This window comes from Tetrao urogallus (assembly GCF_951394365.1).
Source record: "Tetrao urogallus genome assembly, chromosome: 3".
NCBI lineage: Eukaryota > Metazoa > Chordata > Aves > Galliformes > Phasianidae > Tetrao > Tetrao urogallus.
The window spans coordinates 17,340,849-17,364,935 of NC_136815.1; the positions used below are offsets into that span (position 1 = coordinate 17,340,849).

General features: G+C 37.6%; 1 protein-coding gene across 2 annotated transcripts in view; it reads left to right on the forward strand.

The window, feature by feature from the left end:
• RSPO2 (R-spondin 2) overlaps positions 1-24,087 on the forward strand; it is a gene marked incomplete at both ends in the record, with an annotated part of 95,084 nt that overhangs the window by 49,274 nt on the left and 21,723 nt on the right. The window contains 3 exons of one of the 2 annotated variants that reach the window (XM_079533335.1): positions 200-388; positions 10,806-10,949; positions 12,691-12,879. In XM_079533335.1, coding sequence (XP_079389461.1) covers positions 200-388; positions 10,806-10,949; positions 12,691-12,879 — 522 coding nt within the window. The remainder of the gene's footprint in view (positions 1-199; positions 389-10,805; positions 10,950-12,690; positions 12,880-24,087) is intronic. The other variant, XM_079533336.1, reaches the window with a different exon arrangement.

Consider the following 24,087-nt stretch of genomic DNA (forward strand, 5'->3'; position numbering starts at 1 on the left):
GCTAGTTAAAAATTCAGATTATATTTCTTTTTATCCACTTCCCAGTGCAGTTGCTTGACAATGAGCACGCTTGCAGAACCTCCTTTTCAAAACTATTTGTAATCATGCAGTAGAGAACATTTTACAGCAAAGAGGACCTCCAGCCAAAATAATTTCCAAATGATCTTAAAGTGTAATTTTTCTTCTTCTTATTTTGTAGCTAGCTATGGATCAAATCCAATTTGCAAAGGCTGTTTGTCTTGTTCAAAGGATAATGGATGCATCAGATGCCAGCATAAGTTATTCTTCTTCCTACGAAGAGAAGGAATGAGACAGTATGGTGAATGCCTGCATTCCTGCCCATCAGGATATTATGGACTCCGAACACCAGATATGAACAGATGTTCAAGTAAGTTCCATGGGTTTTTTATTTGTTCTGTTGATGTTTTTGAAAGCTCAATGCAGTTTTTATTGAGAAGCCATAATTCACACTCTGTTTTTAAGGTGATATGTTGTGGAACACAATATTTTTATAGAAGTCATGATCTTCATAAAAACTTATTTGCTAATGTCCAAAGTCACACCAAGATTTGTTATGTTTAGCAAATTAAATAGTTGTGTTAGCCTAGCTGTTGTTATTGCTTCTTTAATTTTAATTAAAACAAAGGTTAGGAAAGAGTTATGATTTAAGCAGCAATTTTTGGTTTAAAAGAATTAATTCCCTTTATATGAAAATAAGAAAAGATTAAGCATATATTTAATAATGCTTTGTGTAGATACAAGCCCAGTATACGCACTGGGATATGGGTGGGCTTCTTATCAAGCTTTTTGCTCCGACACAATTTTCAGGTGACCAGACATCTCACAACATACATGTTTTAATATGTAAGTGTTGCTGTTTTAATAAAACAGATGTACTATTAAGAACAAACAAACAACCTTTCACTGTTAGTCCTGCATTTTATTTGGAAATTTACAACCTGCTAATGTGCAACAAGGTTCCTTGTTTGCGTGTTTGTGCCTAGCAGTACAGCTGTTAAAGCCTATGAGTGCTCTGGTATATCTGCACGTTGTTTCACTGCTATCTGGCACTTGTGCCTATTTGTATCGATTTTTCCATATGCTCATATGTGGACGATTACCCATATGGATTATTAATCATTGCTACCACCCCTAATTCATAGCTTTTTCATGTGTCATAGTCTGACCAGAATTAGGTCACCAAACTGAAGAACCTGAAGTGAGAAACAGCTTTCCTTTGCTTCCTGAACTAATCAGACGTTCGTTAAATGTAGGGCACTCTCCTGTGGGTCCTGCAGCATGTCACAGGGATGCACTGTGTTGTGAGGAAGTGGGTGCTGTCCTTCAGATCGCACATAATCTTGACAGGCCTATGAGGTCATTCTGTGGCACTTTTGGCTGGAATAAGAGCATTAACTGCAGTGCTCTGGCCACATTCCAGCCCTTGTAATGACATCTCGCCTGTTTCTCCCCGATCCCTGTGCGGATGCAGTGGATATGGTATTCTTTGCTTTGTGATAGGTAGTGCTGTTGAGTGCTGCCTAATCTGTACCAGGTGGCCGGGTTTTGATGAAGAATTCAATGAGAGCAGAATAGCATTTATACATCCCTTCTGTAAAACAATTTAGGAGCTTGGCCTTAATTTTCATTGCACAGTTGTGAATTCAGCAACTTGTCCGCTTTCAGCCTTTTGGGAGCGGGCTGTAAAAGCTGGGCAACATGAAATGTTTTTAAATATTGTTACAGTTTTGGGAAATAGATGAATGTATTTGTATTAGCCTGTATTGTGTTTTTGAGATAGGAAACGTTGTCTATGCTGATAGTTGTTCTTTGCTTTCTTTCAAGCAAACAAACCATCCCAAAAAACCCCAAAGCTTGCAAAAGGTGAACTGTGAATTCAATACCACTTATTCTACATTTTTACCGCTTACAGAAAGTGGCCTTTTTTCCTGAATTACAGGATTGGTTTTGAAAAGCACAAATGTGAGGCTGTGTCCAATCTATATTGGCGTGTGTTGAGTGCTGGATATTTAACTCACCCTCATGCCTTTGACAGTCTCTCCCTCTGAGAATAATTATACAGTTGCATTTACCAGACCAGTGCTGGTTCCCCTCCAGTGATTTTTGAGCTGTGTATTTTTATTTTGGTGTGATCGCCAACTGGTGTATTTATAAATCATATCTGCGTTTTTGCTCTTGGTTTGGTGATCTTGCATGGTACACACGTTGCGTTGTGGACACGGACATTTTGTGGATTCAAGCTGAGATAAAATAAACATTCCTGAAAAATAGAATAGGTTTCTTCCTATTTGATGTCAGATACTTTTAGTTACAGCTTGTTACAGACTATTGCTCAGATAGTATTATCTCAGCTAAAAATAATAAAAATTCTGGCTCCACTAAAATCTGTCTGTGAGTTATAGGGCTTGAATTACTTGGGTTGAAATGATTTCTGCCCTATTAATGCCTTTACAGGCACAAACGCTGTTTAACGTTTTATTACTGGAACACTTGCCCATTTTTGTTCAAGAAGCTATAGAACATATTTTTATGGAAAATGTTGACATGATTTTAAAAGCCAAACATAGTTAGTGCCAAACGTAACACAATAAATACTACAGCCAAGTGCAACAGCTCCAAAATTATGGAAATTTTGAATTTCAAGGCTGATTTTCTTTTCTACATGTAAGCACTATGTGTCTCTTGAATTTGCTGAATGGTTCTAGACTGTTTTTCTAGTAACAGTGAATCATGTACTTTCTAAATTGGTTTTCCCTAGAAATCAGTGTAGTGCTTCCTGCTTATTTTCATCTGGAACATTGAAGTCGAAACACTTGAACATGAAATTGAAAAGTGTTGGGTCTTTCCTCCACAAGAGTGCCCAAGAAGAGTGCTATACTTCATTAATTTTCCAAGAAATTTTCATAATTAATTACTTTGAAGCGAGGAGGAAAAATAAATCTTCTGAGAAAAACAAAACAATAAATTTGAATAAAAGAATAGAATGAACTCTGTCACCACAGTGGTTGTTTCAACTTTGGTTTAATTAATCTCTCAAGCCTGTCTTGAACCTTCCAACCTGGTCAGTGTCTGTGGTAAGTTTTTTGGCGGAGGACCTGGTAACAGTTTAGAAATCACAGTTCCCTTCAGCTTGAGTTGGCAACTCCATCTGTTTATGTTCACCTTCTTTCCTCGTGGGAGGACCAGGTATTTCTAAAATTGTCATTAGCTGTTCCATGTGCCTTCAGTGAAAACAAGATAAAGAGAAGCTTTTAATAACTAGCTTATTAACCCGTTATTTATGATACACATGAAGTTAATTCACTGTGTAAAGAGAGGTAATGATTTTTTTTTTTTAAGCTTTCTTACAAAATAGCAAGATATCATTGATATCTAATGGTTTAATTATTGCTTAGGTAATATAGCAGAACATACAAAGTTCGGAGGCTGTTTATTTAATTACTTATTTATTTACAATTATGGTACAGGCATCAGACTTTTTTTTTTTCTATTTATTTGCACTACTTTTTCCTTGTTCAAATGCTTCTTGGTAAGTATTTGGTCGTGTTCCTAATTTTTTTTATTTTTTTTTATTTTTTTATAATTTTTGACCTTGTTTTGTATTTTCCACCATTCTGGCAACGAAAAATCTTAATAGTGCTTTGAATTAAAGATTTCTTAATGCTGTAGTCAATTTAGATTTAATATAGCAGTTGTGTATTTGTAAAATACTAATTGAAACCACTGTGGTTTGGCAATTGTTTAAACGATCTCAACTAATAATAAATCGAGATTAGAACATAATAGAACTATATTAAGTGTTTAGTAAGTGAATTTATTAAAATAATAATAATAATGCTCATTATGGTATTTTATAAGCAGCATTTTATATTGCAAGCACTGATCTCTGTGAAATGATAGACCTGGGGTAAACTTCAGTAATGATTACTGGCAAGTGGCTGCATTTGTTGTTCTCCAGACTCGTGTTCATCCACTGCCAAAAGCTGCAGCTTGAAAAGAATTTCTAGTTTTAATACTAAATCCTTCAGCTACTGAAGTCTCTTCTGTTTAGGAGTTTGTTAGCACGCTTGTAGTCTGAAGCTCTTTTGCTTGTGATTTTACTCCTTTATTTCCTTAAAGCCAATTGATGCTTTGGTCTCTGTTTTTTCATAGAATCACGTAGAATTGTTTGAGTTGGAAGGGACCCTTAAAGGTCAACTAGTCCATCTCCCCTGCAATGAACAGAGATTTCTACAGCTAGATGGTTTGCTCAGGTCTTGACTGTGTCCAGGGGCAGGCATACATCACGTCTCTGGGCAACCTGTTCCAGTGCTTCACTGCTCTGATTGCAAAAAACTTATCCCTATATTCAGCCTAAATCTCCCCTAATCCATCAGTCACTCAGCTAATTCTCCATCCTTTACTGCTCACATCAGAGCTTACTTTAGCTCTGGCCATATCTTCTGCTCTTAACAGCCCCGTCTGTCCCCCACGTGCCTTTATCTTCTGTCTTCAAGGTGAATTATGAAATCCACGGCGGGGGGTTGGAGCTAGATGATCTTTCTAAGCCATTTAAGGATTCTATGAAATGTGTAGTCCAGCTGTATTTTTGAAATGTCTCCTAGCTCAGGAAATTCTGCATGGGAATCAGTGTAGGAGGTGGTATGGAGTGCCAAGGAGTGCTAGCAGGCAGTCAGGATGGCAGCCTGGGGAAAAGACTGGAGCACCAGGGCTGCAGAAGAAAGGTGAGAGTAGAAGTAGAAGCATTTTATGCTTCAATTTGATTTTCAAAGGTATTATGTTTCCTTACAATTCAGCTTATTCTGTCATCTTAACTGCTAGTTGCAGATGTGCTGTGGAAGGACAGTATTTGTTTTAATAACATCATACTTTCATTAACTGCAGTAAAGACTTGAGTATTCACAGGAGTGCTTTTTTTTGTTAATCAGACCAAACATATGTACCTGGTCAAAGTTTAATTTATATTTTGAATTCCCAGGCTTTTGATTTTTTTCTTTAAAATATGAATCTGTCAATTGTTTAATGCTTATTATAACAGAAGAATTAGTAGAATTGTCTTACCATGACTGTCAGGAAGTCAACACAGGCCAGGGAAACCTTTTTATGACTGTAGTTCATTGGACTTGGCTTGTAATCCAGGCCTCTTCCCTCCAGAGTTCTTTAATTTACCATTTATGTAGTGCCCTATAAATACTGAAAACTTTATCTACCTTAATTAGATATATTTTTGTAATGATATACAATATCAGTATTCACATCAATATAAATGACATAAAGCCTAAATCAAATATTTCATTGCTGATTAGCTAAATACCCTTTTTCTATAACAGATTGGTTTCTCTAATATTGACTGATACAAGCTTCATGACTATTACATAAAATAATAATATAATAGAAATGGTTTGGAAGAAAATTATTTCTAAAGTACCATGGGGTGCTTTGCTTACTGAAAATTAAGTAGAAGAATAGTTTGATTTCTAAATTTTGCCCACAACTAATTTTTTTGCTACTCTGTTTCAGTAAGCAAAGTCTAAGTTGTTTTAAATTTCTGTTTTAAGAGTCTTTTCTGACAGTGACCCTTTTGAGGGAGATATTCTCTTCCTCCAGAGGACGAAAAGATATTGATGCTCCGGTTCTGTGGGTCTCCTGACCATTGGTTGAGGTGGGAGCATGGTACTAGTTCATGCAGGGAGTGATGGTGATGCTTCTTCCTTGAGTATGTTCTGTAGCTGTTCTCAAGCATGGAAGCACTGTGACGTATCATAATCTATCTTTGTGCTGCACTGAAATGTCACTTAAGTTCTTACTCTTCTCTCAGGCTAAATTAACAGATTGCACAGTACCAATAGACTTTCTATCAGAGTCAGTATATATTTTGTATCACAAATCAAGCTTTCAGAGCTCTATCGAAGGGATACATCTTTGTTTAGCTTTGTTTCATCCAACCGCTGAAGACACTTCAGCAGTGCACTTCAACTTAATTTCAGCCCATCTCAGCTTCACCAAAGTAGTGACTTCTTTTCCACCCTTTCCCCTGAGAGGTGAAGTCATGGAGCTGTGTATTTACAACCTCTCCTGTGACACTTTGTGATCGAAAATAGACTTGTAGAAAGTCAGCTTTTCTGACTGCTTCATTTCTCACTTGTCATTCTGCAAATGCGTATTTGTCATGACAGATTGTATCTCTTCAGGGGGTTTTAATATTGTTTTTGTCCATTAGGGTGATTACAGTGGGCTGTGGTCTATCTGATGGCATAAGAAAAAGTTACTAGTTTAAAATTGCTCTTGATGCAGCAATTAGGACCTTTGCCATGGATTTCAGTGAAGTCAGAATCTTGTAGCATTTACATACAGCTCTTGTGGGAATATGGTGTAACACTTTAAAAAATGCCATCTGTTTAGAAGTGGAGTGTGCTAATCAGATATAGCACAGATTTCTCTGGACCCCTCTAAGTGCATTTTGAAGTATGGACATATGAAGATTGTAGCAGAGGAAGATGTCTGGTTTTCATGTGGTTTCATGGGTATCTTATACCTTTTGAATCGGTAGGACAGAAACAATAATGTAGCTTCCCTTTGAGTACCAAGATAAGAACATTAGAAAGAAAAAACTATGCTAGATGAGATACAGTGAGAGTGCAACAGTGAGTCTGGGAGATCCTGGCTATGTAGTAGCTGGTAGTTAGTTCCAGTGGGATATAGGGAGACGTGATGTTAAGCAGAAATAGAAGGTATTTGGGTCTGGTAGGAAGCAGACCCACTGAGAATTGAGTACAAGGGAAAGAAGAGGTAAGGATTCTAACGTGCAGACTTCTTGTTGCTAGCTGGATGGGAACAGCAGCAATGGAGCACTTTTCTTCACTCAGGTTCTGAAGACTAAGTGTCCTAGATTCTTGTTGCCCTGCAAGAGTGGTTGGCCTGCCAAAGGTATGTGATTGCTCCTTAGGGTTCTTCTGCATTACTGAATTAATCAGTTAATTCTCTCCTTGACATCCGCCTTCTATTTCTCCAAAGCATCCATTTCTAGGCTCCTTCTTGCTACTTTTGCTCCAGAATTTCTCAGCACTTACCCCTGTCTATCTGGAAGCCTATAGTGACCATAATTTTCCGTTTATTTTTTGAGCAAAAATCAATGCATTTCGGAAGCATACTGGGGGTTGTGAATATCTGTTTCCTTCCTTTACAGAATTGCTTCTATGTAAAATCTTAATTATGCAATTAGATCTACAGGTGGTAAAATGAATCCACACAACTGGTTTTGTCAAGAGTCTTCTCATGATTTAAAAACAAAAAAAGTCTCACGTTCCAGTCAATTAAAATTAGCTAGTAAATTTAAAAGGCTTTAGAAAATTGAGGAGGATTCTACTTTTCATCACCACACTTAGAAATAAGATGCTAAGATGAAAAAGTTCAAATGATTGAAAGGTATGGCGATCAGAAGGAAGCAGTTCAGCTCAGTAACTGTGAACAATATTTTCAGATTTTTATTCTGTTGTTTTGTGTAAAAGAGAAAACCACTTTTTAAATGCTACTTTTCTTAATTACAAGGCCTGCTTTGAAAGTAGTGCCTCCTATTTATTTCCATGAGAGTTACAAGAGGTACAAAGAGCACAATTTAATAGAGCAAATTCTCAGCTACAAAACACCATTTTTAACATAGTCACCACCACTAGCTTTGTTTTTTTTTGCCAGCAGTGAACAAAAGCCTGCATGCCGCACTCATAAAAATCTGCCTGTGTGGAGATGGTCCACTTTTTTTCACAGCTACTACAGCAGCATCATTGCTAGGAAGTTGAACAGATGGGAGTAAGAAGGCACCAACTCTGGACTATACAGTGGGTGAGATAAGATAATCCAGCCAAGATTTGCAATATGCTCTATGGGCTTCAAGCTGGCACAAGGCCTGGTGTTATCATCTTTGCAAGAGAAAGGTTGTGTTCTCCTCTGGCCTGATGCTGGAAGTTTGAGCCTTTAGCTTAGTCAGTGTCGTGATGTGGTGGTCAGAGTTGGTGGTTTGTCCAAGTTCCAGGGAAATCCAGAAGGATCATCCATTTCCTATCCCAAAAAGCACCACACATCACTTCATCTGCTTTTTCTTCAGTGGTTAACTCATACGCTGTCACACTGTGGACTGCTGATTTGACTCTGGTGACATCATGTCTCACCACTGGTAATGATTGGATCCAGAAAACAGTTACCTTCAGCTTTGTTTTGGTTCAATAGATCCTGACAAACATTGTGTGCATTTGCACACATGCACAGACACCTGGCAAAAAATTTGCGACGTTCCAACACTGCCACCATCATTTCCAGTGCACTGAAGCCAATATTCAGCTCCCTGGTCATTATCCATTGATTTGTGTGGACGAGCTGATCAAGAATCTCTTCATTTTGTGGTGTGACAGCTATCCGTGGCCATTTGGAATGTGGCTTTTCTTTCATGTCACTGTTACTGCTGAAACACACCACCTGCCACCTCACTGTGCTCACATCCATTGTTTGATCTCCACACACTTGCTTCAGCAATCACTGATGCTTGTCAGTGAGTGCAGTTTTTTCAATTCCACACCTTGGCTTCATAGGCACTTCCATATCAAACATCATTCTGTCAGACTTCCCCTCTGCAGCCATCTATCTCATGGCAACAACATGTACTGCGATGTTGTTGGTAAGGTTCAGCCTCTACTGCTGTACCACCACTTCTCTGATAGTTTGTGATTGAAAATAGACTTGTAGAAAGTTAACGTTTCTAACTTTTGGAATACTTTCTTTACCTCTTTAGTTGATTGCAATTGTCCTGCAAGGCTTAGAGCTGCTTGAGCATCTTTAATGGTTTGAAATGTCACAAGTAGCACCTAATGATCTCACATTCCAGGAATGGTTATCACTCTGGTGAATTAATGCTTCAATTTCAAAAATGTTCAGATTTTTTTTAGTATTTTTCCCCAAACTGCATCCTATATGGATTAAATAATAGGTATTTCATATTTGAAACCTTAACCATAGCCCAAGAGCCCCTACTATGTATTCAAAATATAATTGTCATGGCAAAGGCTCTATTGTAACACAACCTTGCAGACAATTCACCTAGGGAAGTGATTTTTGAAGTGTTTGTTGCATGAAAATTGATATTCTGTTCTTTGGAGCCTGGTGCAAACTTTGGGAGAAAGAAGTGGTAAATCTTGGGAATTTCCTAAAGGAAGACTGTGGGTAAGAAGGCAAATTTTGCTGCTGTTATGCACAGGAGTTCTAGGAATCCCTTTCAGAAATGCTGTATACTGGATTTGCTAGGAATTGGATTGTGCGATTGTCTCTACACAATGAAATGTGTATCTTTGGCAGTGGAGGACTTCAAATTTTGATTTCTGACTCCTTTCTACACCAAAGATGTGCCAACATTTTCTGCTTCTTCTTATTATTTTTAATCCATTCTATGCTGTCTGCCTAATTTCTTGTCCAGTGTCACAAGAAAGCTGATCTGGAAAGTTTCTATACAGAGCAATTCTCACCACTCAGTTTAAGTGTTTATTATTATTACTATTACAGCCTGAAGCTTATGAATAAATATTAAAATCTGTTTCATAAAGATTGGCTAAATTTGCAGTGCAGGGGGTGGAATACCAATGGCTATTTCAGAAGTACCTATGGTTATTTATTCATTTATTTATTTATTGCTTTAGAGAAGAATGAAAAATAAATGAATGACATGAATGACCAAAACATTTAGTACATCATTACATGAAACGAGTAACAAATGCTTATTGCTGTAACTTCAGCTGAAGACAGGATACAATTAATGTAATTTACATGAATTAAGCACATTTGCTTAAAGAGTGGATAAAAAATGATAAGCTCTAACGTGTTCATTATTGTTTCAAATATAATGACTTTTACTTTTGAAAGTTTTTCCAGGCATTTTTTCTGTGCATGTATGAGAGACTTCCATAGACTTCCATGGAAGTATTTCTGTTTTACAGGGGTGCATATTGTTGTTGCTATCTAGTTCGTTACCAGTTTGCCAGTTTTAGAATGAAATAAGAAATTTCTGAATGGTCTGCTTCCGAGTCCGTAATCTACTGAGGAGGATAATTGTCCAGAATTATTGTGAAACTATTGTGAATTATTGTGAAATTGTATATTTTTAAAGTCAATAGTTTGTGTTTGTTTGTTTGTTTTTCCCCTCATTATTTTTATTGCTTTGTCTTTCAATCATTTAATAACGGTTATCTTTTATGCATGGATTTCAATGATAACAGAGAAGTTACATCCAGAATAGTTCTATTTAATTATTTGTTTTTGCCTGGTAGGAAATGCAGACGTGCTAGATACGGAAATCAAACAAAGCTAAATAAATGTTTTCATGTATTATTTATAGTAGAAATAGGGAAAAATTTGTATCCTGCTTGTGACGATAAATAATAAGTCAATTGCAGTACGTGTAGTGCAGATCTAATTCCCAAAATAACCTGTTTGCCTTATGTTCCTTAATATTAATTAAACAGAAAATAATGTACATTTTTCCTCCAAAAAGATCAAATCAGCTCAGAAGTCATTTAGTTGGAAGCTTTATCAACATTGTTTATTATACAATAGAATTAAAAGGATGTATGGAACAAGCAATACAGTTAACTGGTTTCTCCTAAATAGTGGATAGATTTCAAGATGGCAGTATTTCTCAACACAGTTCTTAAGATTTTGCTATTCTATTCCTTTATAAATCCTTTCAATTTGAAGGTTCCCCTAACTTAGCAGCATTTTTGTTCCTTATGATCCTTTCGATTCAGGATGCAGAATAGAAAACTGCGACTCCTGCTTCAGCAGAGACTTTTGCACCAAATGCAAAGCTGGCTTCTACTCCCACAGAGGCCGCTGTTTCAGAGGTTGCCCACCTGGATTTGCTGCCTTGGAAGAACTCATGGAATGTGTGGGTGAGTCTTCCAGCCCAGTAGCGCTGCTGAAGCCACTTTTTTTTTTTTTTTTTTTTTTTTTGCCAGGTGGCCAGGTTTGATTGCTGATGACACTGCTTTTAAGCTAATACTTAGTAATTCCTCTACAGTGAGTGCCTGAAAGGAGGTTGTAGTGGAGTGGGAGTTGGCCTCTCCTCCCAGGTAGCAGTGAAAGGACAAGAGGTAATGGCTTTCAGTAGCACCATGGCAGGTTTGGGTTGGGTTTAGGAAAAATTTATTCTCGGAAGGAGTGGTGAAGTATTGGGGAAGGGTGCCCAGGGAGGTGGGGGAGTCACTGACCCTGGAGATGCTTAAGAAAAGGGTAGATGTGGCACAGAGTGACGTGGTCTATGGTGGTGATGGGCCAGTGGTTGGACTAAGTGATCTTAGTGGGCTTTCCAACCTTAATGATGCTATGATTCCTATCAAGAAATATTCACTAAAAGATTGTGTCTGGATATCTTTCTCCACAGTAATATATATATATATATATATATATATATATATATATATATATATATATATATATATATATATATATATATATATATATATACTGTTGGGAATGCTGTTGAGCATCTGAAAGGTCTGTGCTGTACATCATCACATATGTACATCTGTAACTCAGAATTTGTAAGATGTCAGGAAGGCCTCTTTTTGATGAGAACTTGAGTGCCCCTTGAGTTTTCACCTCCATAAGCTACCTGCTCCTTTTTTTGTTTCACAGTGTCCAGAACCCAGGGACAGGCCAAGTTGGATCATATGCCCTGTTCTTGAAGCTCAGCAGTAGCCATAAAACCATGACAGGCATCAGAGTCACTTTTAGTTTCTCTACAGCTCTCCCCTGTTCTATTTTGCAAGTAACAGGGAAGCAAAGGAGTTGGATATAGCAGCCCATATGGATTGCTGATTGTATCACACGTATTGTACTGGGCATTCATTCTATAACCAACACTTTTCTGCTGGTGGAGGGGGAAATTAAAAAACAACAACAACAACAACGTTCAAGTCCTGTAAGCAATGTGTATAGGTGGTCACATCTGCATGCAGGACAAATGAGAAAGATGAGAAAGAGGAGAGTGAGCAGTAGAAACTCAAGTTGGTCTTCTATATTTTGACTCTCTTGATTCAGAACAGGGTAGATAATTCTTTGCAAGCTCTATAAACTCTGTAGCACTGAGTTTTTTTGTTCAGACTTTAGTTTTTTCGAATGTAAAACTGAAAATGTGTTTTTTTTAGTATAGATTTACTTTGCAACTCTGAGCTGTTTCTGGCAACTTTGTTAGCCTCATAGCTTGGTGTTTTACTAGAGGTGTGGGAGCTATCAGAACAGACTCCTCATTTCAGGAAAAGTCCTTTTGTTTCATGATGAAGAGGACCTAGAAACGTGAACTCCTGAGATGTGCACATCCAGGTTACAAATGAGTAGGATTTATCAAAAAGAGGAAAATTAAATCAATTTCAGGATTTTAGGAGGACTTTGCGACTGACATGATGTTCATACAGGCTGATTAATAGTGTAACTCTTTTATGCTTGGGGTGGTGTAGACTGAAAAGATTCTTTCAGATTCTGTGAGATATTTTGTTTCTATTTTTTGCCAGTAAATAGTAAATCTTTTAAATAGTACGTTCTAATTTAAGTGGTCCTTGCTAATTAAAAAATCTTAAAAAGAGAAGGAGAGAACCAGAAGAATATCTAATAGGTTTTCTTTTGCTTTATCAGAAGGCTGTGAAGTTGGTCAGTGGAGTGAATGGGGAACATGCAGCAGAAATAATAAAACATGTGGATTTAAGTGGGGCCTGGAAACGAGAACAAGGCAAATAGTGAAGAAGCCAGCGAAAGATACGATACCATGCCCAACCATCGCGGAGTCCAGACGGTGTAAAATGGCCGTGAGGCATTGTCCAGGAGGTAAGCCTAGAGCATGCCACAAAAATCTTTATGAGCATTCCTTAAGAGAAATCCTAGTTCTAACTTGAAAACAGAGCCATTTCATCTCAGCTAAAGCAGAAATCCCGTCTCTGCTCTGCCAGACGAGGCTGATAGGCGGTAGTGCTGCTGTGGACCTCATTTCTGCAGCGGGACTTGAGGGAGAGGCTCAGCATGGCAATGATTAGTCTCTCAGTGGACTGTGAAACTGTTTTCCTGGTGTGGTTTTTCAAAGAGGTAACTCATCAAAGGACTGGAACGTGTTATAGCTCGAGCTGCAGCATAAGAACTGTTGGGACTGTGGAATATCTAGTTGTGTTGTACACTGCAGGAAAGGTCATGAGTCTAAATGTTTCTGCAGGTGACACACAGTGCTGGTGTTATGGGCATTTAAGTGAAGAAACTTACACGTGGCATTGTTAGCTGGAACTATTAGCTAAAATGTTACTTGTTCTGAATATCTTGTTTTGGTCAGGGCCGATCCATGCATTTCATTTCCACAACAAAAGGAGTAACAGTCAATTACAAACTGGATCTGGTAAAAATATCACAAAACAGAGTGAACAAAAAATGACTGGTGTGATAGGTAAGCAGCAGTGTCGCACACTGCACTCTGAGGCTGACCAATGTTTCATACAGATCTCTGTGATTAGCAGAAGTCTCTGGAAACACTCTGAGCTTATTGCAAGTAATTTTAAACATAACCCGAATAAGAGATTGTGTGGAGTTCTTAAGCTGCATCAGAATGATCTATGGTGTAAGTGATATAAGGCCCATATCATCATCATTTGAATTATTTACATTTTTTAAGACTTTGTTCTTACATTCTGAGTTTATTGGTTAGTTTTCTAATACATGTAAAATAAGACAGTAGTCTATGTATTAAAAAAGGGAAAAAAAATTATTCTGTCCAGCAGAATAACTGGATTTGGTATCAGTTTTGTCAGTGCAGAAGAGAAGTGATATATCTTGAGATGAGATGAAAAAACCTACACGATGCACAACTTTGGAGAAAGGAAGAAAAAAAACCATAAAAATCGGTGCTGATTGCTCTGTCAAATTTTATTATCTGGAAATTTATTTCACAGACTGAAGATTTACCTTATTTTTATTGGATTTCAAGATAGAGGTAGGTTTTCTTTAGTCGGGAAATCTACTGTCTGGTCAGCATCAAGATCTTTGTTCTTTTTCTCAATACATATCAGAAGAGTTGTTTCAGAAAGTACAAATTCAGAGTGAAAGGCTGGTTTCCCACAGGTCCTAAAGATTCTAGTCCTTTCCTGTTCTCCCACCATGTGGAATTCCCTGACTGTATTTTTGGAGATAAAAAATAAATATGTACAAAACTGCAGGTGTGCATTCTCCATGCTGAGTGCTGGTGATTGCTACTGTACCAAACGTCTTGTCTCCTACTTTGTTGTATGTTTCAATTACGACTTTCTACACAGTTGGTCTACAATCTTGTTTATCGTATTTCATTTAGTTAGCAGGCCGCCCTTTTAGTCATTCTAGAATGCTTAGCTGCTTTCTCAATCATGGTGAAGTATCAGGAGGCAGTGATGCTGGTTTTGGGGAAACTCAAGCGGATTTTAGATTGCTTCTGTTAAAGAAGAGATTCTGGGACTTGAAAAAAATGCAACATTTTAGAAATTTCATAATTCAAATTTTTAACTGAGGAAATCAGAAAAAATGCAGTTAGTGGCACTCAATGAGCGAAGAGCCGTAATCCCTGGAAATATCTGTTGAGAAGCTACGTTAAATCCTTTCATCCGAACCTTCTCAGTATATAGAATCACATAGATTGTAGTGGATTAAATTGAGCACAGGAAGTAAGGATGTTTTTAGTTGAACAGGGTCAAATGAAGTGCTTTTGGCATGTTTTCTATTTACGTACATTTTACTGTTACTATTTATGATGCATAATATAGAAAAACTTCTGAAACAGATTTTTCGTTTGCAAAAGAAATGGAGTTAAATTCAGTTTTCCTACTAAATACTTAAGTTTCATATTTATCAGGGATTAAGATGTTACCCATCTGGCCATATGGCTGTAGTACAAATCTTGTTGATGAAGAATTCTTTATCACTTTCCTATTCTGTGCAGAGTTATAAAGATGCAAGCTGGAATGCAAGTGAAAGATGATTTCACTTCTTTCCTACTGAAGCCAGCAACATGTAAGAAGATACTCTCCTTGATTTCAAAGTAGATTCATTACTTTGCAGTATTTTCTTATTGTCAGTACTAACTGATTTAACTGTTATTACCAGATGGGATTGTCACATTTGTATATCTGTTCACATTATGTATGCTACCCTGTGGCTTGGGTGTGACGTGACTCATACAGCAAGAGGTTACACTTAAAAAAAGATGGCTTGGATCATTCGCCTTCTAACATGTTGGTCTCTCTCTGATCAGTCCTTAGCTCAAAAAGAAAGAAAAATAGATTATATTTTTAAAGAACAATTCAGTTACAGGGAATGGGGAAATTACCAAGCAGAAGTATGGGCAGATACACATTGCTGTCTTAAAGGTTTTTCATGCTTACTGCAAGTATTCACTTTTTACCTCTCCTTTTTGCATGTTTCCCAAGTTCACATAAATAAATTACTTATTTTGCCTTCTTTTGTTTGTACCCCTCAAGTACTTGCAATACTCATGTTTTGTGTTAAGTATTACAAAGCTAAACAGCTTTCTACTTTTAGTCTTCCATGACACTGCAGATCCTCACGCTGTCTTGATACACAAATACTACTCTACACAAAGCTGTTATTTCCAACAAGAATCACTGTGCCAATCAAGAATGCTTATTTTGGACATGAGGATGAGATGTGTCTGCTTTAATTTCCTAATGCTGAAAGGGAGAACATCATGAGGTGGGAGGGAGTTCTTTCCTCAACACAGACATATAACTTAATGTACTTTACGCTGTTTGATTCAGTTTTGAAAGCTTGTATCTTCCTATTGCTGCAAAAGAATACAAGACTTCTGGTGGAGCAACAGTAAAAACACCCAATCAGGATGTTTCCTTTTTTAAAACAACATATTTCCTCCGAGAGTGAATGTGTTAAAGATGATGGTTTAAATTGACAACATGCACTACAAAGGATCAACAATGTCCTTGTCATCCTCTCCTCCCCTGCCAAGCTTGATGCTAGCTACATACATTCAATTTCTTTTGAAATCAGTCAGAGGAAATTTGGATTTCTCTTTGACTATAAAGAAAGTTTTATTTAGAAGAGGCTAATAAGATTTTTTTTTTACTTGCACACCCAACTTAGTCATAGAATCATTGAATAATACTGGTTGGAAAGAACCTAGAGAGGTCACATATTCCAACCTACTGCTCAAGGAGACGATCACTTCTGTGCTGTCCTGTTAGTACAGTCAGTATACTGTTTGCTTTCTTTGCTGCCAGGGCATGTAGCTGGCTCACATTTAACTCAGTTTTAAGCAGGACACCTCAGGGCCTTCCCTTCAGCCAGTCAGTGCCTATCCTGTAGTTTTTTTCAAGAACTGCTTCTTTCCCATGTGCAGTACCCTGCACTTGTCTCTGTTGAATTTCATGAGGTTCCCTTCAGCTACAAAGAATCTCTCTCTTCTAAAAGGCAATTACAAAAGAGCTCGAAATAAATGCAGCACCAGAGTGAGTGATCTCTGTGACCAGAGAGATTATTATGTTTGAGCTTTTTGACTGCATCTACCTTAAAGCGTGCAATCTTGAAAAGTTTGTAAGCCAGGATGCACTTTTCTATATTGCATGTGTCTCAGTTCACAGTACCTACAAATACCATCTGCCTTTTGAGAGCCAATACTAGGGCTGTTTCTAGACTGGACTCAATACACATCACTACCACAGTTTGTTTCTTTTTTTGGTAATGTTATATTGGTGCAAGAGCAGTTTGCCTGAGTGGCAAAGACAGTTCTTGCTGTTCCTGGACCTGTCCTCTTCTTGAGGACAGTCAAATACTGAGGTAGATACGTCCAGTAGACTGTGCAGTCACTATCTTTTTGAAGTTTCCAAGGCCTGACTGGACAATGCCCTGAACAGTGTGGTCTGAATGGCCTTGACCCTACTGAGAGCAGGAAGTTGGACAGGAGACCAACCAATCTGTGGCTGTGAAACTGAAAGAACATTGTTCTTCCTGACTAGATTTCAGAATTTCTGATCTCTGCCACTGCCAGTTAGAGAGAGGCTAGAATGAATGCCCAAAATGAAAAAGAACAAACCAAGTCTTTCCCATGTTTCCTATACTACTGAGATCTCGTTTGTATCATTTAATTTTAACTAACATGCAAATTGCGTCTAATATTTTAAAGTGTAATTCTGATTCACGCATTTGAATCTAGCTTTCATCCAAATTAAAGCTTAGTTGAAAGTTCTGATTATTACTTTACCTAATTATTATTTGATCTGTTAACTTGTCTGTCTGTGGCTAAATGCCTCACAATCTAAAAGAGATGCACCATGATGTATACTTAATTTAATGTACTATGGCAGTATAAGAAAGCACTTTAAAACTAGCAGTTTTACTGTAGAGATGCAGATGTAGTACTCCATGTTAGTTTAAGAGCTTTGATGTATTTTTTAAGGGCTGTGTTAATTTTCAAGAAACTTGAAAGCTTTATAATGCATGTAAGAATCTGTATTGGAGTGTTTCTACACCTGACACCTCATAGATTTGCAGATAAAAGTTGGATGGTGTACCTCTCTGCCAACAGTGCATTACAAACTGAAGTACAGCAAGAAACAAACAAAAAAACCCAACTCCTGTGCAGATATGTTTTATTTGTCTTTTTCCCTCCTGCTGTTGGGATAGGAAAATTAGTGATTGGTTATTGGAGGAGTGCACTCCTCCATACTTTCATTTCAAAGCTGTAAAGAAAACTGAGGTATAATAATGCTGAAAGGTGAGTAGATACGTTTTGATACATGCTGATGAATAACAAATCTATTAACTCCTGAAAAAAACAGTATGATATATTGATGTTTTTGCTGTAAGATAGGTATAGAAAGGTTAATATAAATAGTATTTCTTATACAGCGTAATGTGTTGTTTAGTCATATAAATGAGGAAATGATTGAATTAATTTATGAAATCTTGTTTTAAAGTTTACCTTGCACACAAAATATTTAAGATTAATTTGTCTAGCAATCCTTTAAAAAATTATATATCTATATATCAAAGAAGAATGTCACCTTGTATTTTGATGAGTGAAGTTCTGCATTTTATAAGGGTGAGCTCAACTGTTACGGTAGTGTGTCCTTCAGGTTCAAGCTAAGATATCGTAACATGGTTATATGGCAGTTAATTTAGTTATTTAGTAATTACATGGAGAAGGTAAATCTTACATTCATCTTCAGAGGGGAAGGCCTGGGGAACTAAGAGGTGGTTAGCTTTACCTCACTTCTTGGGAAGATCATATAATAAGTCTTCGAGACAACTGCTTCCAGGCAAATGAAGGACAAGAAAGTGTTTTCAAACGTGGTGTCTTCAAGCGAGCATGGGTTTGAACCTGATTGACCTCTGAGATGAAACAGCTGCCTCTATGGATGAGGGTACAACAAGGGCAAGGCTTCTGATAGACTCCTATAATGTCCTTCTTGTCAAATCAAGAGATAGAAAATGTTGCACCTTTATCACAACTCTTCTAACAAATGATCAGTGAAGTGGTTTGGGAAGTGGAGCATATTTTCCGCTAGTAGAGGCTGGCATCATAGAATCATAGAAAGTCCTGAGTTGGAAGGGGTTCCTGAAGACATCTTTTTCAACTTGAATGATTCCAGGATTCTATGACATTGTGTCCATCTCCTAACTCCACACGGGGAGTGCTGTTATAGTGAAACCTAGGTTGGATTTGTTTGCTTATTTAGTGAATGGCTCATTTTGTTATAAAAGTTTTAAGAGGCTTAGTTCTTCGACTTAATCAGAGATAAGAAATGATTGTACCTTAATAAGGCTAGAAGTAAAATTTGTCTGAACAGACTGACCTTTGAATGGAATCCTTCAAGAATTCTGATTTCTTTTTTAGTTTTCCAGTGCCCAATGAATGTCTTGTAAAGGACTGCATATACTTGGGTGCAGGATTTTAGTTTTATTCACCTTAACTGGACATTTCAGTCTGGCCATTGTTTTATCATATTGTAGCAGGATAATTTTTCAGCTTATTTTCAGAAGACTGTCAGTGAATTATTGGAGTGCCAGCTAAAACACATTTTTCCCTTTTCAGTATAAATTATCCTTCAGTCCTCCTTTTTAGTTAAAGTAAAGCAATAGGGAACTTTTTCCTTTGAAGGCTTTCATACTGTTTTTCCAATCATTAAAAAGTTTTACATTCAATTTACTTACTGCCATTTTTGTATCTTAGGTCAGATAAATACTTTCAACATGTGTGTTTCCTTAAGTATAATATATTTCAGAAGTAGCGTGAGTATCATCTGATGCAGCAGCTCTGATGGGAGTTATCTGTTTTTAATGAATAACTAAATAAATGGCAGTGCAAATCCTTGTAAATAACCAGAGTATGAGTTAGAGCTGTCCCATGGCAATTACACAGTTCAGGATTGTTTAAAACGTGAAAAGAGAGCCAGATGCTAATCCACATGGAAATACAAATACTGGAAACAGTTGTAGCTGATCCAAGTGCATAAATTGCATTTGTCCATAAAAGGTACCTGACGAATTTTATTGTCCATGCCTTTATGAAGTAACTCCTGTTGGTTTTGTCTCTTGCTCATTCTGAAAGTACAATTCACCTGTACGTGGAAAACCCATATGCTTTCTCATTTCTCAGCCAGACAGTTCCTTTTTATGCAGTACAGTGTTTGCTGTTTGCAGTCACAGCAGAGAAACCTGCAAACATACACCTACCTGAGATTACTTTTTCCTCCCTAAGGATCAATGAGTGAGGCAGAATTCTGTGCACATTCTCTCCCAGACCATGCGGCTGGGTGTAGGAGGTCTGGAGATGCATCTGCTCCAGGTGTGGTATGTCTGCAAAGCATTCTGATCATTTTTAAGGATTCTAGGATTCACTAAGCCTTTCCTCACTCATTGTACCACTGTACATTGGTACAGGACCATATTCTGACAGCATATTTGGGTGATTCTGATACTCCTCGTCAGTGCAGTTCATCATTCCAGCAGTGTTAACAATGGCAGTGCTCAGGTATTGGAAGTGTTGTTCCATAAACAACAGCAACAGTGACTGGAGTAGTGAGACTTCACCATAGTAGATGTGGTATTTACATATGCAATATTTAGATACTTTCTGCATCCTCTCAATAAAGAATGCTGTAAGAAAATGCGTGTGACTCTCAGTGTTGGGCCCTGCCCTGCAAGATTGGATTGGTATCTCTAACCAGCTGTGACAGAAATAGGATTCTTTGGATGCAGATTTGATTGCCAACAGTTATATTGTCATTTTAAATAGTTAAAACTCTTCAGCTGAGCCACAGTTGTGTGCATACTCCCTACACACTTCCAATGCAAAATAAATTATCCAAGTATGCATCACCTTCTGACTGGCTAGGCTAGCAGGGTACTCGCAGCTAATTACAGCTGCTTGGCTGTTAAGCAAAGAGCTTCTTATGCTTCTGAAACTTGATTGATCGTGATAGCCTATCTTTACCCTTTGTGATAGTTTTCTTCTTCTGGAGAATCATTTTGAGTGCTGTACCCTGCTTGCTTGATAGCTAATGGCAACCTAAGGTAACCCACAACACAGGCCTCATGGGTTCAGGTTGAGTTCAACAGAAATTGTTAGTTCCTATTCCACAGCCAGGCAGTTGAAACTTAGAGAGTGAAGAATTCAGCAAAAAAGAATGAGAGAAGAAAGAATCTGAGAAAGGCTGACTCGCATCAGGCACAGTGATATGCAGTTCAGAGGCTCTTGAGCTGGTGTGCTGAGTAAGGGAGCTCCAGAAACTAAAAGAATTTAAAAATGTCAGTGTAATGCTATGCAAGAGCTGATTGCCTCTACTGAGAGACAGGATTTATTAGGTCTTGCATTGTGCTGTGCAGATTTTTCAGGACATGAGGTAGCATTTGTGATTAGGAACTGTTATTTTCTGTAGAGATGCATGGCTCACGAATGCTAATTTGGGGGTCTCATTTTCTTGTACGTTTCATTCCTATCAAATAGTTATTACAGAGAGGCTTACAAAATTCTGGAAGGGGACACTGCTCAATTTATAAATGCAACAGCTTCTATTGCTCTGCTGTAGGTCAGATTTAATTAAATTAGCTTGCACCAGCTGGCTTCAGGAGTCAAAGGGGAAGGCCAACAGGGAATAGGTGGAGAAGCAGTTTCCCCAGCTGCTCTCATGTGATCACCACCAAGGTTAAACCCCTGGAGTCAACTGCACTGTTTTTTAAGGATGTGCTGTGGAAATCATTTGTTGATTGCTTCTAGATAGGGCTGCATTCTTTACCTTTTATGGGATGCACAGAAGGAGCAAAATGGAGGCTGTGATTATGTATTTTAAGAGCATTCTAGGATAATGTTTACCTCAGATTGGAAAGCTTGGACACCACTGGTTCCTGTAATGCTTTTTGCTTAACGCTTCAGATATGAATATAGAACTTCTTGGAGGATTCAAGTTCTGGGTTCGTTCTGAATCACTACCAAAGGGCCTGCAGATGATGTTTAGAAGAGGAGTAGCTGTAACTAGCAGTGAAGGGAAGCAATAGAAAGCAAGCAGTGTTAATAATGTATGGGGCTTCCCTGTTCTTTATTGCTATTTCATGATTTCATTGTCTCTCATTAATAATTTGAGTAGGTTTAAATAATTTTTAAATGTAGCTGTAGATACAAATTAGTCTTAAATGAGTAGTAACAAGTGAAATAGCTTTGCGTACCACAGGCGTAGTTCAGAACTGTGCCTGAGTCGGTATGGCATTTTGCCCCAAATGATCAGGGATAGATGTGGTATTATGACAGAAACAATATGCAGTCAATATATTTGGTCCCCAGAAGGGCTCCTTTATGCCTTGGCATTGGTCTTCTCTCTTAAACTTATTTCTTTGGGGTGTCTAAACTGGCATAATTGATTCTGAAGGTTCATGAAATTAAAATATTAACTGCCTGCTACTCTATTAGAATCTCTATATCCTTTACCGTTTAATGAGTGCATATCAGTTGCTATTTACTTATACAGAGTGAATCAAATGCAAGGAAACTGGATCTCAAATTAAGGCTGCATTTATACCGCCCATCACCTTTAAGTATAGCACTTCAGTGTTATGCTCTACACATCTATTGCCTGCAATACGTGTATGCAATGGTACAGTGTACTAAGACTGTTTGTTTGAGGTATTATTTTCTTGTAGAAGCTGGTTAGCTTGGCTCCTCACATATTTGTCTGTTTCAAGCCTTTTAAACAAGTTACCATGTATTGGTTTTTCTGTGAGCATGCCTTTACACTTAGCTCTTCAGAAACCAAGTTGGATACCTTCTGAGAACCTGGTACAAAGTCAGACTGCTGGAGAGTATCTAGCTGCAGAGACCAGCAGCAGTAGGATACCTAGCAGAGCAGTTGCTTTCTGTCATGTGAGATTTATTGAGAACTTTGTTTTAAAAAGTTCAAACAGGGGACATGTCTTCCAAAAACCTATGTTTGAGTTGCACTATCATGTAACATAAAGATCATCCATATATCTAGTGATGTTAATATCCTATGATAGCACTGTGGCAGGTGTTACAATGAATTTCCGATGAAAATGACAGGCAGCTCTTAAATTATTCTGCTTACCTGTTGGATACAAATGTGGACATCCTGAATGGGTTGCCAATTGTACCTATGTGAGCAATTTCAGCATGGTAGAAATAGGACTGTGAAAACAGTCAAACTTATTTTTCTTCCTTTGTTACATTTAGAGTGATACAATAAAATCTCACCTCTTGACAAGATGTGTATGCCAGGCAGCTTTGGTCAGATCTAACACAGTTGTCTTGAAGGTATATTTTATTTAGCTTTAGTCCTGTGGCATCTCCAGTACAAAGAAATCTGTTCTATTTATCTGCTACTTGAGATGACAAATGTCTAAGTGGTTTATAAAACACAGCTAGTTTAACTACCACAAAGATGATTAAATTCCAGAATTGTATTTTCACTCTGAATTTGTGGATTAGATTGTTACCTCCTGATTTACCATCTGTTCCTTATAACGTCTAAACTGGAAGAAATGACTTTTATGAGGCCTAGAAAAGAAACCCCCAATTTGGCAAAATACAAAGAATAAATTTTAAGCATTGCAAAAGACTGTGCAGGAGAGACACTCTAGAAGTCAGTTCACAACTTTGCCATATAGCACTAGGAGTTGTATGTGTAATAGAACTCTTTTGAGTGTATTTGTAACCGAAGGAAAGATCTTGTGTTTGGTAACTGATGGCTGAGGAAATTTATGAGCCATAACAACTCCACAGTTGAAAAATATCTCCTGAGCAAATCCTGTGCCAGGCTTCAAACCATTTCTCTGGTTGGAAACTGGGATAGGTAGAAGGTTTCTAGTTTAAAAAAAAAAGTGCAGTGGTAAGATACAGGGGGTAACTCATGAAGCAAAAATGAAGTTGGTTTCAAAATCATTACAGACTGTGTCTTTTTTATAATATAAAATACTGACATTTTGATGAAATGTTCAGAACCAGTTTTTCATAATCGCTGAAGGATCCCTACAGGATATGAGAATAGATGCTATCAGCTGTAATATGCAGCGCTCACTCAGTACACAATTATTCTGCCACCAGACTTTCCTAATCAGCTCAGCAATCCAGTGCCAGCTTGAGCGTAGGCTGTAATACCTCATTTGAGAGCGAGGGAAGCTAGTGGATCATGAGTCCTACACATATAAATGGAAAATTCCTCTGAAATAAGGTTCATTTTTCTTGCAGCTAAGGCAATGAAAAGGAGAACAAGGTTTTATACTTTTTGCAGAACTCAGTAGTAGGGATGCCCAAAGAAGGGCAGTGTGTTTCGTAAGAAGTTTTATAACATGCTGAATATTTCTTTCAGCTGGAGTGATTTTATTAAGTAATTGTTAAAATTTCAAACTCTACAAAATATTGATTCATGCATTCTTTGCAGAATAATGTTTTTGGGGTGGAGTATGTTATGAAAAATTAGTATATTCATTCTCTTACTTTTCTTCCAACTATCAGAATTAGTTTTTGAGGGAATAAAACAAAACTCC